Below are 16,001 nucleotides of genomic sequence, written 5' to 3'. Positions count from 1 at the left end.
GTGTACAAGGGAGAGGAGTGATGGTTTCAACATTGAGAAAGGCCAGGCCAAATTTTAAGGACGTGTGTATCTCAGTGCATAGATTTGTAACATTGGTTGCATCACTTTAGGCAATGTATAACAGCAGCAAAAATAGGAATTATGCAGAGAAGGCTCAAGGGGAAAATACACTGTTGTACACTGAAGAGTATAATGGTATAGTAAACAGTGCTAGGTGTTTCAGGGTTATGCAAACGTTGTGATACAAATGCATAACCCTGAAATGCCATTGAACTCCTTACTGGAAGAACTCTCAATGAGACAGACATATCAGGATCTCTCAGCTGGGAATTGTGGTGTCTGCTCTCTTGGATCCTGGGTCTTACAGAGGAGCTTGGTACTGTCACAAACCTCTAAGTACTCAGAGGAGACACACTTACTGTCAACCGAGACTAGGTTTTGTTTGTTCCTAAGTCTAAAATATGACTGTAATGAAAAATGAAACCATCATCCCTGTAGGAGGATTGCAGGAGAGAGGGATATATTTGTATTTTCAGGTATAAAAATATGTTAGGTATAAAGAGAAGAGTTCTTGAGAAAGAGGAGAGTGCTGAGAGTTAAGATGGCTGTAACAAATATATGGAAGAAGTCCTCATTTCATTAAACGCCTTAGATGGTCAAAATAATTTACCACTTTAATGTGGATTTTAAAAAATATTCTGAAGACTGAATCAAATATTAACAGTCTCAAATTCTGAAATCTGTTTACAGCAGAATGAAATAGTATTTTATTTGTAAAATAAGCTTACAGAAGATCACTTGTTCTGAAGGTCAGAATCAGAACTTTGATTCTGGCTCTTACTTGTGTCCAGGTATTTTTCTCATTAATTCACCCTTACTGGAACTGTGACACTGACGCATCTGTGGCTTCATGCCACAGTGAAATCCAGTTTTATAAGCAGGACCTGCTAGCAGTTACAGAAACAAATAATTTTCTGGCAGTGAGAACAGGTGCAGAAAGAGTAGTCAGCTGCTGATACACATTCTATTACAGCTTTTCTGAAGTCTGGGCTTCAGGGGGATGATCTACTGAGATTCTGTAAAACAGCAGAGAAAGCTAAACAAAAGCCTTTAGTGGAGGTCAGCAATTTGGAGAGACTTCATATTTGCAGGATTTTTGTCCTTTGAAGTTCATCTCGCAGGTAGTAAGTGCTTATTGCACAGGACTTTTCTGACATCTCCTCACTACTGTGTGTCTCTTTTGCACTGGAGCCAAGGCTCTTATTCATATTCTGCCAAACATGTAGCACCAGAGTTGACAAGCTGTGCTTACACAGAAGGTAGATAAGAATAAATTAAATTAGATCATTGGCTTCCTAGCAGATGGTGGGTTAATCCAGTTTACAATGTGAGTTCTGAAAAAATTACTTGTATCTTTGTGGATATTTACTTGAGTATGCTGTAGCAGTGTGGGGATGAGGTAGTCAGTCTGGAACTGTCAATGTGTTTAAATGTTGAACAAAATAAGTGATCTGGTCAGTTACTTCAGAGGTAAAGACCCAAGCTTTTGCTCTGAACATGCCCATACTGGTTTCACTTACAGCAGTAACATGAAGAAACAAAAGCCTGCCTCTAAGTAGGGAAAATCCCTTAGGCAGCATGAAATTACACTCACTTTTCATCTCTTTGCTGAGAGGTTCCATGAGAGAAATTTATGGAAAGGGTAGATGATGTAGGCCTTTAATATTTCTTTTTCTGCAAGAGATCTGTTTTACACCTAATAATGTTTTTTTTAACCTAATAAATTAGCTAAGAAAAGCTCTGTACTGTGACTAGGATCTTCTGTACTGGAGAGGGAGAGGTCGTTTAAAACCACCCTGTACAGCTCCACTGTGTAGCCTGGCCAGGGCAGGGTGGCAGGGTGGTGAGAAAGAAATATGCCACATAATCCTGTGGCATCCTCCAGGATCTTCAAATCCACTGACTCCAGATTCCTCCACATTTAGCTTCTGCCATAACATCAATAATGCATGTTAAAAAAAAAAAATCTGTGTCTACTTTTGTGTTAGAATTTAAAAGAAATTTTGAATTAAAAAGGGCTATCTAATAAAATATAAATTAAATATCGGTATGGTAGTATCCATCATGTAAGCCCTATCCCCCAACATTATGTAAAGAGGGTCAAATTTTGCCTTCAGATCAATTTTGCCTCCAGATCACCTCAGTGAAAGCAATGTACAACAACTCTGCTCATGGCAACGTGCGACTCATAGATTGCAGCGACCAAAGTAATAATGTAATTATTGACATGGGATTATACTGGATGTTCAAGCAAGCCAAGAAAGAATATATTTTCAGATGAGTGCAGTTCCTACCAGCAGGGAGAATACTGCACTCAGCTGTCAGAGAAGTTTGGTGAGGCCAGCTGATGGAAGTTAGGGACTGATGCTCCTGCTGACTCACCACAGTTCCTCCTAACAAAAGTGTGAATTTTGCAATGGTGCCAGCTAACAAGCTGTTTCATCTCCATTTGCCTGCTGGTCCTTTGGTGTTGCCTGAAACTGTAGCAGCTCAGCAGTGACCTTATGCACCCTACTAGTAACTGAAGTATTTTAGGTGCTGCAAAATGCAGGGTATGTGATTGCAGAAATTTTTTTGAATGCCAGCTAGGCAGAGCCAGAGTAGCTTTTGCTTCTTCTGTAATGTAAGTGTAGTCGTCAAACCTCAAAGGCTGTTCTGTGTAAACTTGAGCTACATCATATAATGCATCCTTAGTCCTAATGGTGGGTTTCATACTGTTAGTCAGCAGCCAACCCTCAAGGGCACTGCAGTCAAGGTCTCCAGAAGGTTCAGCTCTGAGGAAAGGGCAGAGACATTCATCAGAAAGTGAATGTCCCTCCTTTTTGTCCAGCCCAGTACTAAGTTGGACAGAGTGATGGTATCATCTCCTATTTGTTCTGTGGAGTAGGATCTTACACATGGGAGATACAGCTGAGAACCTTGCAAATGGATTTATGCTGTGGGAAATGACATTGTGGCCCACTTAAATTGCACAGCATTTTCTGTGCCCCTTTTGTAAAAGCCAGAAATCCACTGGAAAAAAATCAAAGAGAGAATAACTCAAAAGAGAAGTTCTTTTGAGCTTTTTAATGAAATTCAGTACATGCCTACTTATTTCTAAAGAGATTTGAGAGATGCAGATTTGAAAGTTTTATGTAATCTTATTTGGTGAAATAAGTGTGTATTTAAAACATGCTGTACATATGTTGTAGGAAAAAAGCTGTGTAGGAATTTTGTATACCCCAGGTAAAAGAAAAGTATCACAGAAAAGGAAAAGGTTAGGGAGGGTTCCGTGTCTACTAAATAAAGATTTATTATTCCTTGTAGTTAACTTCTGAAAAAGGTATCTCTAGGAATTAATGCCTTTACTGGTGTTTGTGGTCTGGTTACTCCCAGAGTGACACCTGGATCTGAAGGTAGTTTCTCAATAGCTATAGTTAATGTAATGAAAATAGGAATTATTTTAAGATTGCAAGGTGACTGGATTTTTCCATTGCTAGAAGTCATTCAGATCAATTCATGTAGCTCTTATTTTCACAGCCACATGCTTTGCTGTACAACCCTCAGTTGTGCCCATTGTTTAGCACAAGTCTGGTGCCCCATGTCACCTCCCAGGGATGAGACATCCGAGCCTGGCAGAGACCATCCTCTCTGCAGCACAGTTGGTGTTTCTCAAGGAGGAAGCTGACTGTCAAACATAGATACAGATAGTTTTGCCAGCTTGCCAAGCTTTGGCATGAGCTATGAAAACAACAGCACTTCCCCAGCCTGAAGAAAGACAAAGCCAGTAAATGATTAGAATTGGTGCAAGTGGATGACAGCATGCACAGAGTGTGTAATGTGGCAAAGACATGCACCAAGGGAAAGGTGCAGCACACGTTCAGCCCTGACTTTGTGACATAACCTCTGCAGCACATGCAAATACTGTCCTAGGAAATGAGTAATGACAACAATGGGAATAGTGTAAGAAAGCAACTAGATTACATTCATGATTCCATAACCACTAAAAGCTTATTATTGATGTGTGCAGTTGTTTTGCTTCTAGTGATCTGTTTCAAGTGCTGATATAATTGTTTGCATTAGTATAAATGAAATGTACATTCCTTAGCTATCAGTCCCATTGAACTCTGTTCCCTTTTGTTGTTAATAACTCTTGAAATAATAATAATGTCCAGAAGCTCAAGCCAGGAGCAAAAGCACTTACTCTCTAGCTACTTTTTGTTGTTTTGCATTAAGAATCTCAAAACTCAGACCTTAATTCTCTGTGATCTGACTGCAAAACCCTGTTCAAAGTATTATCATGGTCCATTGATGATTTCAAGACCATAGAATACAAAGCAATCCAGGCTTGAGATCTCACCACTGACAGCAAAAAGCTTAAAAGTACACTTCTAATACCTCCTCTGGGGAGTGGATATGTGCTGCCCAGTGTCTCCAGAGTCCAGATCTGATGGTGAGTGAGTGGTTTGAGATGCAGTAAATTTGTCACAACCACTGTCACCTCACTAATTCAGTAGTCATGCTCTCATTTGCTTGATTTGGATCATGTATCTGTAGTTGGGTGACCCAGGAGTGCACAGATCTGGAATTAATGACTGTAGATTGGCAGCTTTGCATTCTTGTGGTACTTTTCCCAAGCCCTTGACAGGAATCCATTCAAGGCTTGGGATTTTGTTAAATTTTTGTAATTTAACTTTTCAGCCTGCGAGGGAGACTTGTGGCCAAACACATGGGAAATGGTCTCCAAGTTTCCTGGTTGTATTGAGATATTTTCCTTGAAGTATGTACAAGAGCAGAATAAAACCATGTACTTTCTTAATGCAAGACCCATTCTAGATCACACTTATTTCTCCTGGGAGTCTCTGAGGTTCCTACATGGTTCAGGATGAGCAAATATATTGACTTTTAGGCTCCCACTGTGGGCAGATCCTACTCAGTGCAAATTGCTGCATGTGGTTAAAGAGCTGCTGCTCGGGCTTTGCTCTTTATGTGACAATTTCAGCTCCTCAGTGGGGGTCATCCTCAATCCATATTTTAGTGGGTCATCAGTCGTCCCTGCTGAGTTACTTCAATGCTAAGGCAACCTTTCCCTTGGAATAATATGCCCTTCTCAGTAAGACCTAGGTAATTGTCTAGACCAACTGCAGTAATATCATATTATACTAAAATAAGATCCTCTGTTGCTGTCTTTTCTCCAATCATCCTTCAAGGCCTCAGATCAGAAACAAAGAAAGGAAAGCAGAAAATATGAATGGCTGTGCAGGCAAAGTAGAGTAGGCAGCCCCTGTGTATGGCAATAAAGATAGCTTATAACTTTCTAAAGGGATTATTTAGTAGATTTCCTAGTACATACTTAAATAACAACTATATTTCTGTTAATTTTTGTTGTAAAATTATTGCATATATTTTAGGTGTAGAGCCAGCTTTTTATCTGCAGTGTAATTCTAGAGTAAGCCTGGAGTCAATGTTTTTGCTAATGAAAAGGTTTCAGAATGCAGTGAGCACAGTTTCACTTCAAACTGAATTGGAAAGGTGAGAAGTTTTAGTTGGTGTCATTGCTTTTGTCAACAAATTCTGAGATCTTTGACAGCCAAAAGCTGAGGGACAACACTGATACAGCATTAGAATCTGTCACACAATATTGAATTTATTCAGCTTTTATCCTTTTAATTGCAAGTAATTCCATTAATTGCTGTAGACATTCATCACCCTGGCCTGGCTGAGCTCCAGAAGAAAGTGTGGAAACTAATTAAACATTGGGTTTTAAGGTAAAATGGTAAATTGCTCATTAACCCCCTTGAAATTCTGATTTATTGCTAACAGAACAAAGCAATACTTGACTTTGCAGAAACTGGGTCATATCATTCTTTCATAGTCTCACTGAAGGTGATGTAGTTTAGACATCAATTAATTGGTCTTCATTTTTTTGCAGCAGTACACTTGTTTGGTTTAACCTGGCAACTACAGCCTGTGGAAGGGCAGCTCTATGAAAATGGAGTTAGCAAAGGAAATAAAGGAACAGAATCCATGGATACTACTTACTCACCAATCGGAGGAAAAGCTTTGGATAAAACAGAAAAAAAAGGTATGTGTAAATGAGAAGCCAGATGGACGATGAATAGTTAAACATTAGTGCTGTTCAGAGCCTGTATTTTCTACATGTTGACAGTATTTTGAGTCCAGTTTCTATCTTCTCTTGTATAATTTTAAAACAGATATGAAAAGCCCATAACCAGGTAAGTTCCTTTAGCAGTACTCTCACTGAAATTAGCAACCAGTGCATTAGAAAAGGAAGGTTCAGTAGCACAGTGGGAGAAGAGACGAGAGTGTTTGGCTTCTGTCTTAAGAGAGGGGAGACCACATTTGCCTTGTTCTCTGTGGTGCAGAGGGCTTGGAGCTGTGCCTGTCCTGCAGACCAAAGTCAGTCTCAGGCAAAGTGAACCCCTGTGTGCTGACAGGTCAGAATGTGCAGAAGAGTAGAAATCTTAATGCTTTTCAAGACATCAGTTCTTGAAGGCATAAGATAAAGTACAGCATCCTGTCACGTCCTGGCTGACCCAGTCACAGTGAATCAGCTCCCAGGAATCTACCACGGCTTCACAAAACGCCTGAGCCAGTCTGTCAGCTCCCTGCTGCCGGGGGTACAGCCCTGCTCTGCCCTCCCTCCTCCCTCTGCCGCTCCCTGTGGCCTTGTGCCCACTGCAGGGGTTGCCTCCTGCACAACCAGGCCACGTCAGTCCTCCATGGCAGCAGAAAATGGCTTTGTTAAAGCCATGATGCAAATCATCTTCTGCCACACAAGTGGCTGAACCAGACTCTTGAAGCACCAGAGCTAGGACAGGAAAGGAGTGGGCTGTGCAGCCAGGGCGTGCAATGGAGAGAAGGAACTGTCTGAGATGTGTGATTCCGTCCTCTTAAGTCCTGTCATTTAATGTTGTTAGATCACCTGCTCCAGTATTAGTCACAAGCTCTGGCCCATGCTTCCCATCAACCACTGTCACAATGCTTTCTGACCAGAAAAAGCAGATGGCCTTCCCATTTCTTTTTATGGTACTCAGAAAAAGTGGATAAATCAGATCAGATCAAAGTGAATGGGAGTGGAATATGAAACCTAATCTTTCCAGTTGTTAGGAGGAAAGTAAAATTGTACTGGTAGCTCTGCAATGATAGGGGACTTCCAGAGCTTTCCAATTTTAGAGCAGAGCAGGAATCTGATTTTTCATGTTCTGGGTAAGATCCATGACTGAAAATAGGCAGCAAAGTGGGACATTGTTGTACCAGTCCCTCCAGAAGGAGGATTGCATTGCACATCAATAATCTTGCAAATCAGTGTGGCACAACAGGGTAGAGATCATATTAGATAAATGAACAATAGAAATACGTGTAAGGAGACAATGATGTTGTTTTCCATTATTTCATCCCTTAGAATGGATTGGTAGTGAATTGCAGTAAATGTTTTATACACTTCTGTATTTTTTGTCCTGGTGCACCATGGAAAATATCTCAAATAGTTCTTCTCAACTGCATTAAATCATTATGTCAATATATTACAGATTTAATAAAAGCTTTTCCAATGCATTTGGCTTCCAAAGAAGGATGTGTAGAAAAAAACATCAAAAATATCAAAAATCTTTAAAAATTAGATGGTTGGAAACAGAGAAAAGAATATGCAAGTCAATAAAGACTCAGTGTAGTAGGTAAAAACCCAAACCCCCTGCCTTGCTCCTGGGAATCCCAGTTTTTAGTGTAGCTATACAACTACCCCACAACACTAAAGAACAGAATCCTGTGATAGCAGAGCCATTTCATTGAGGGCATACCCAGCAGTTTCAGAGGTCAGTCATGAACAGACCTACTCTGTTGTTTACTTGTCCCCTTTCACCTTTTGGGGGTAACATGTAATCCAGAGTTAAAGCTAGCAAGGAGTACACATTTGGAAAAACACAAGAAAAATCATGCAGAATTAGTACATGTATAGTCTGGCTCTGGCTAGTCTTTGCTCATTTTCTTTCTTTACATCACTTTTAATATATATCAGTAATTTTACTCCCAGTCCTCATAACAAATTCTCCCTCTAGAAGTGATGAAAAGGAGCACTTGGAAACAGGCAACTCCTTTCCCTACAGCAGGATACTACAGAAAGTTGATGCACTGGCTGTAAACTTGAAGCCTCTGATGTAATTTCACAGGGATAAATAACTGCTGTCAGATACTGTGACCTCACATCTTCGCAACTCAATGCAGTAGCACAGAATGCTTTTCCAGACTTGGAAAGCGTAAATTTTAACTAATCTTTTAATGAAAATGAAGTTTGTAAACCAGCAAGTCAGATTTCTTCAAGAAATCACTTTATAACACACTGACCCATGGCTACGAGTTAACATTTTAATATGTAGTTATGTGATTAAAAAGTCAGATATCCTATTGATGCTGCTATTTACCAGGGGAGTACAAGGAAATTGATTGTTTCAGGATCATTAATAATAAGCATATGGATACATTCTTGTGGAGGTAATTGGCACCACGCTGTTCAGAGTTTTTCTTTCTTGAAGCTGAGAGAAACCTGTGATTAAGAATCTATCTTCTGCTTTAGACTTCTGAGGAAACCCTGCTTAGAAAGCATAGGGAAGAATTAATACCCTAGTTGGCAAGATTGCGAGCTGTACAAGGAATTGAATATAGATAATTAAATTATACTTCGTCATAAAAAAAGTGTTTTTACAAGAGCAGAATTGTATTGCAGCACTGTAATTTTAAACCTTATTTTGGACTTCTTCAAGAGAGAGCAAGAAAGTAGACAAGGATAGTCTGTGAGGGGTGTGTCTTCAGGTGCCTTTTTTGTACAGCCAAATACCTGCTTAGATCAACTAAACACAGAAGCAAAGCTAAATTCTTTTTCTGTAAAGAAAGCAGAGTGGCTCAGTGAATATGAAAATATGCATTTCAGACATGGCCCCTCCAGTGGCCTTTCCATGCTCTGTGGTTGTCTGAAAAATTAGCATTTGAAAGGTAGAGATTCTGCAACTGTGTCCTATCAGTAGGGGTAGATAGTATGTATATTTTCCTGTTAGCATTGTGAACAGCAGCATGCACTTCTTTCCTGTGGGATGAGATAAATGGACATCTAAGTGCATCTGGTTTTTTTAAAGCTTATATTAAATTGTTGCTAGAGCAAAGGTATTTTCAGCCAAATGTGGAAAAACTCCCGAGGTACGTAGCAACACTAATATGATATTCAGCATAATTTGATAATATGATATTCAGCATCATTTGGTAATATCAGTTAGTGAGAATTCACCCAAACTGAAGACACAACACTTTTTCTTTTCAACAAAGAAGCAGACCTTCTCACTTCAAAAAATAAGTAGCTACTGTATGTTAAAGCCCTTGAACACTGACCAATAACGCCTTTAATGTCAAAGATCATACTGTGTCCCTGGCTTTTTACTTAGTGCTCTACTGTCTTGTAACTGAATCATATTAATTACCATGTGTCGATATCACCAAAAAGTTCCATAGTGTTTTACTTAACTCACAGTAACTGCTTGCAAAGGATCATTAAGATTGAATATCTCTAGAGTATTGGAAATAGGGGAGAAGGTTTTTAAATTTACATAAGCCAAGTAGGATCTTTTTTTGTGTTGGGTTGGGAAGGGATCCACTTTCCTTGTCCAACAGAGGAAGTTTAATTCTCTTTCAAAACTCAACATTCAAGATTTTTTCTGTGAAGCAAATTGGGCAGAAGTAGTCTCACCTTGAACATCGTTAAAGCAGCAATTTGGAAATATTTTAACTCTTAAACTAAGTAAGTGGTGTATTTTTAGAGTACTAGATTACAAGCTTGTGATCTAAAAATAGATGTATTTATGTGATGAGGTGTTATAAGCTAGCTCCTCATTCTTGCTGTGGGTTTGGTGACACAAAGCAGCTGTAAAACTGGAAGATCTGGTACCCTGAGAATTCGCTCCTGCCTTGTAAATTAAATCTCTATTCATTAAGAATGCTAAGTACTTCCTACGCTAGTTGAAGCCCGTGTACAGTCCCACTGAGGGTCTTTGTTGTTAACACACTCAAGCAAAAGCTGGCCCTAGCTTTGGTACTGCTGTTTTCATTTCCAGGGGTGATTTATAAAATTTCACGTACATTTTGTTGGATTAGATATTTATATGCATTTATTGTAAAAGATGAGGCTCCAGTCACTTCGCTCCTCGTTATTTTTCACTGTGATTCTGGAATGAAATGAAACAGAGATGGATGTGGCTGCTGAATTCAATCTTCTCTTGACTCATCCTCTAATGCCACACACTATCCTGCTTATTCTAGTTCAAAGCATGGAAATGTCAGTAGAGTTTTACAAACCTTTCAATGGAATTAGCTCAAATGTTTGCAGGATTGGGTCTGTGATTTGCAGCATGTCACGATGCTGATCACAGACAGGCAGTAAAAAACATAAAGATGGTGATATAAGCCAGCAAAGCAAGCCAGCTCCAATTCAGTTTGGCGAAGTCTTCCTTATGCATTCCATTTCCCTTTCTATTTCAGTGCTCTCACACCCATGTGTGAAGTCACATATTGCAGATGTCTGCAAATTTATTGTTTGGCATTATGAAATTATGCCAGTTTTGTCTTCAGAGTGCCTTTCCCTGTCCTCATGCCCCTATTACATTTTCATGAACAAAGACCAAGCCAGAACAGATGTTCTTTATTTCTCCAGGACTAGATTAACACTACCATAATAAAACCAGTAGGAATGGTGATTAATAGAAATCCGGGCTTTGGACGGGGGCTCTGAACTACCAGGTTTGACGGATTTTCTGTCCTCTCTGGGGTCCATTTGTGTAGCTTATGCAATGCCCCTTCGGCAGCACTCTGAAATATGTGCCAGAGGTAGAATTTCCCTCTGTCCTCACTCTGTGCATTCGCAGTTGAATGTGTTTTGTTTGCATAGTTGATGTGCAAAGACCGTGGTTTATGCAGCAGCAGCAGTTCCTCCTTTTCATAATCAGTACAGTGTTACAAGATTTCCAGAGCAAAAATACCCCATGACACCCGTTGTTGGAAATATGTTGTACGTTTGTTTGTGTTTTCCAACTTGTTGAATAAAAAATGCAGTTATCAGTGTTAGAAGTTGATTTTTGTATATTCCAATATATCTAAGGCATGTTTATACCTTGCAACTTCTCTCTTCACCCAGTGTAAATTCGCAATTGACTGTTTTGTTTGTTTCTGGAAAATTAGTATTTCAGAAGGGCCGGGCCATAGACACAGGAGAAGTGGAGATTGGAGCACAAGTTATGCAGACCATCCCACCTGGTTTATTCTGGCGCTTCCAAATTACCATACATCACCCTGTGTACCTGAAATTTAACATTTCACTGGCGAAGGATTCTCTGCTGGGAATTTATGGCAGAAGAAACATCCCACCTACTCACACTCAGGTAATTGGAAATGGTCCTGATTCTATCACACTTACATTTTCAAACAGCAGCGGATGGGAGCGTTCACAACACGCTTTCAAAGAAGAGAAGGAGAAAGGACCTGGCTGTAACCACAGTTTGGTTATCCTTTTCTTTTACTGAGCTCTGGCAATACCTCAAACTGTGCTCTCTCAGAGGAAGGGAAAGTGTCATAACAGACAGATCAGCAGCTGTGACCTCAGGGATGTGACTGTCTGGGAGGCTGGACAGGTACACACTGTCCTGCTGCATAGATCCAGCATCTTCTATGCAAGGGATGAAATTCCAGTTCACTTGAAAATGCTTTAACCTTTTTATGATTCCCTTGAAACAAACAGATTGTACAGTCAGTATAAAAAGTTAGTAGAAAAGAAAAAAGCTGTCTCTGGTTTCTAAGATCAAAATTATTTTTGAGTGCTTACTCCTGGGGATTTTGCAAGTGAAAACCTAGCTAAGCAGTCATATGCAATATTGCTGGTCACATTCAACTTTTTTTTTTTTTAGGTTTAATATATTTGGCATATGAAGCTGTCATTTCTATGGATAATAAATTTTTCATCTTTCTTTATATCAGGATCACACTCCACAGAGTGTGATAAATATACATGGAATCATGGAAAGATTGTTTATAATGGACCACTGGAGATCATCTGCTCTAACCTCAAGAAATTTTTACTACAGTTTTGATATTAGAAATAAGCACTTTTAGCTGTCACTGACTTTAATTGAAGCTGGATCCTCAGTTGAGCTGACAATGAACTTTAATGGAAATCAGAACGCCTAAAAAACCTAGAGAAATATATGTATTTCTTGAACAGGGATTCATAGAAATCTCTGGTGCTTTGAGGTTAACAGGCATTGGAGTTGTCAGCATCAACCTGGTTAGGTATTAAGAACTGTCCTGTAAAAAATATATACTTACTTGTATTACTTAAAGAAAAAGTGTATTTAGGTTTTGATATCTGATATTGATATTAAGGGGCAAGGATTTAAAAATCTGGTATAGAACAACAGGTTTTTAATCTGCTCTTGGCATTTGAGATGAATAGCTGCGTAGCACAGGCGCTACTCCTTGGGAATTTTGGAATTACTCCCATTAAATAGATGTGTTTTTTGGAGTAAGTCTGCTGTATCTAGTGAAGCAAGTGTGTTTTTATCCTGCCATAGCAAACAGCTATGCCAGTTTTGATGCCAGATTTCTGATCTACCATAATACTTTTTATATATAAGCTGAAGCTAAATAGACTAGGTTATGCAATTGCTGTCCACATTGGTGTATACTTAGGCAATTCCTCTTAAGATTTCAACTGTTTATTCATGTTTGAAGGAGACATGCAGAGTAGATTCATGAATATTTGCTAGACGGTTAATTTTTGCTCATTATTATTTCAGTTTGATTTTGTAAAACTGATGGATGGAAAACAGTTAATTAAACAGGAACCAAAAAACTCAGAGGAGCCTCAGCAAGCTCCCAGGAACCTGATCTTAACTTCACTGCAAGAGACAGGTTTCATCGAGTATATGGATCAAGGAGCTTGGCATATGGCATTCTACAATGATGGAAAGAAAGTAGAGCAAGTGTTTGTACTAACTACAGCTATTGGTAAGAACAATCACAATGTAATTGTTGTTCTGATTATAACATTTCAAAGATGTATTTGATGTATTCCAGCTCCTCTTAAGTATTCTCTTAAATATGTTTTATTTCAGCTTAGTTTAATTAACCTCAGTGGAGCAACTTCATGTTTAAGCCAATATTAGACAAATAGCAACATTTGTATATTAAAGATAGATATTATCAAATTAATTAAGTGTGAAGTTCTCATGTGTTAAGATTTTTATATGATAGCTTAAATTCTTGAGTAATTTCTGGTTTTATCTTGTTCCAAGTAAAAGAGATTATGTCCGCCCTCTCTACTTACATGGGAACCATAAATCCTACAACAATTATCCAGGCTTTAAGTTCTTATTTCCAGTGTTTTAGTCAGTTGGAAAATCTTTTGTGGATTTGTTTTTGAGTGTTGTTTGATGGATGGCTGGTGTTGTTTTATGCAGTTATTCGAATGCATCATTTTGTTTGGAATACAGAGGGCAAGTACAAGAGGCAGCATCTTGGTTGCATATGAGATCCCTCCTGCCTTTTTAACACGTATAGGTGGGCAAATGTTTGCAGATGTAGGTGTTGTGAGTGAGCAGTCCTCACACATAGGGCTTTTTTGGAATTCAAATTTAGGTGAAGTGTTATATTTATGACAGTCTCGGTTTGCTGCAAGACTTTAACCACGATACCCTTTAGTTAACCTGTTCTACCATATGTTTAGCAAGATGTCTTTACTAGTAATGGACGTGCCATCTGCTCTTCAGAAAAAGTGGATACTATTTTTACTTTGTGGTAAAAACCTTGCAGAGCAGGACAGTATGATTCAAATATCAGGATTCTGAAGGACTTGCTTAAAAGAAAAAAATTAGAAATTAAGATAGAGTTGTAATGACTGGTTCTGGTGTAAAATTTCGTATTTGCTCCGTTCAAAAAAGTTGATCTTCTGCAAGAAAATATGCCATTATTCAATTCCATCTGAGAAAATAAGATTCAAGCAATTTATGAACCATCTTTGCAGATGCTCTACAAAGACCATAGAACCAGGCCAAACTCCAGCCCAGGCCAGTATCCAAACTCCTGATCCCTTGTTTACTTTTATTGTAAGACAGCAGGGTTTATAAATGAGGGTTTAAATAATATTTCATTTAGTAGCATAATTCCTACTCCTCCCCTTCCCCTCCCCCCAAAACCAAAAAGAAATTAATCGCCGGAGTCTAATTCATGTTACATGTGGTAAAAAAGAAGAGACTGTGAAAGAGGGAAGCGTGTGAGCCACAGTGCAGGCAGGAGTCCTTGTACTTCATCTTCAAAATGGCTGCAGGAAGATATTTTTGGGGAAAAGTCTGTTCATGCTGCTGCAAGAATCTACTGCTGGTGCATTTGAAAATACTGCCAGCTATTGTGTTTTCATAACCTGTGTATCTTCTTCCCTAGTTTGCTGTGCATCATAACTTGACTGTTTCTTTGGGAGTTTCCACAGGAAAATAAATAAATAAATAAATCCTTGGGGCATTCTTCTTACCCAGGCTGGTTTAGAGTCATATTTGACATCTCTGCCAACAAAGGAATCAGCCAGGACCAGAAACCCTGAGAACAGAGCAAGAGCTTGGATGCATCTCTGCCAAATGTTTCTGTGAACCAGCCATGCCCCTCATCAGCATCTGTTAGATTGTATTTCAAGATGCTCCATGTTAGTTATGTACAAAATTGATTTTGCTGGCACTTTAGCTGAAGTTCTGTTCAGACTTTCCTGAGAAGGGTAAATTGCACGCAGAACGTGGCATGCTTCAAGTACTTCCGTTAACTAAATAAAGGGCAGCCCAAACTGGACATTGCATTAAGGGGAAGTAACTTATCCAACCATTAATTCTTCCTTTCACATCAATGTAGGGATCATTTGCCATGTGATTCTTGGAAAACTGGGAAGGCAGGCAAGTGCACACATAGAGCAAGACAAGAGTTGATAATGAGCAGTAATATGAAAAAATTAATAACGAGCAGCATTTCTGTGAAGAAAACTTCCTTCTAAAAATGTGCTGCTTTTTTCACTTTGAAACAGACATCTGTGTACAGGTTGTGGATACCTGATGAACAGAGGCACATCAAATGTCTGTTCTTTAATATAAACTGATAGCCTGAAAAGAATGTTTTCAAATAACCATAGGAGTTTTCAAGAGGAACCAATCCTTATCTTTTTAAGTGGCCATAAACAAGATCAAAATACACTTACGTCAGTCATTTTTATTAATGGTAGGATCTGGGTTTTCTTCTTTTTCCTCAAATATTTTGTGGGAAAGGCATCAAGTTTCCCATTTTCCTATAGCCAGAGGTACTTCCCCACATCTATTAGTGCATGTGGCCATTGAACAGTCCCAGTTCCCCTGGCTTGAGCCCCTCTCCCATCCAGCACCTGCATGGGCTGCAGAGTCCCTCAGTCCTGGAGCTGGTCTGACAGTGACCTGCTCCGCACAGGATCGATCATCTTAGCTTGATTCTGCTTCATATTCTTTATGGAAAATCCATATAAATCAGTGAATCCACTGCATTCCTGTAGGAAATATATGTGTAAATTGGAACCAGCTAATCCATGTAGAGATAGGAGCTTGTCCTCAGATATGTGAGCTTAAGTGGCTTAATATCCAAAGCTGTGTGATAAAACATGGGCAAGTTTAAGATCAGAACTGAAGGTGGAGGTTTTTTCTTCAAATCTAGTTCTTAGTTCTTTATCACATTGAATTTCATCACTGTACAAAAGAGTATTTTTTTGTTTATCTGATTGTATAGAAGTGGAAATCCTGCCCTTCTCCAAGGAATTCAATTCCACATGGTTCAAATGAACACCGTAGAAGGCAATTTACTCTATAAACAGGTTTCAAACAAATTACTTCAGCAATAAAAGAAAGTGT

The 16,001-nt window shown here is 39.0% G+C and overlaps 1 protein-coding gene across 7 annotated transcripts in view; it reads left to right on the top strand.

Annotated features, from left to right (window-relative positions):
- TENM1 (teneurin transmembrane protein 1) overlaps positions 1–16,001 on the top strand; it is an 829,870-nt gene that overhangs the window by 689,253 nt on the left and 124,616 nt on the right. For 6 of the 7 annotated variants that reach the window (XM_042028501.1, XM_042028513.1, XM_042028549.1 and 3 more), the window contains 3 exons: positions 5,972–6,124; positions 11,278–11,477; positions 12,888–13,098. In XM_042028501.1, coding sequence (XP_041884435.1) covers positions 5,972–6,124; positions 11,278–11,477; positions 12,888–13,098 — 564 coding nt within the window. The remainder of the gene's footprint in view (positions 1–5,971; positions 6,125–11,277; positions 11,478–12,887; positions 13,099–16,001) is intronic. The other variant, XM_042028533.1, reaches the window with a different exon arrangement.

This window comes from Corvus kubaryi, unplaced genomic scaffold, assembly GCF_017639235.1.
Source record: "Corvus kubaryi isolate FWS band 111438036 unplaced genomic scaffold, C.kubaryi_AGA036_p1.0 130, whole genome shotgun sequence".
NCBI classification, from domain to species: domain Eukaryota; kingdom Metazoa; phylum Chordata; class Aves; order Passeriformes; family Corvidae; genus Corvus; species Corvus kubaryi.
The sequence above is the reverse complement of the archived record's forward strand: the minus strand, read 5'-3'. Positions and strand labels throughout refer to the sequence as shown.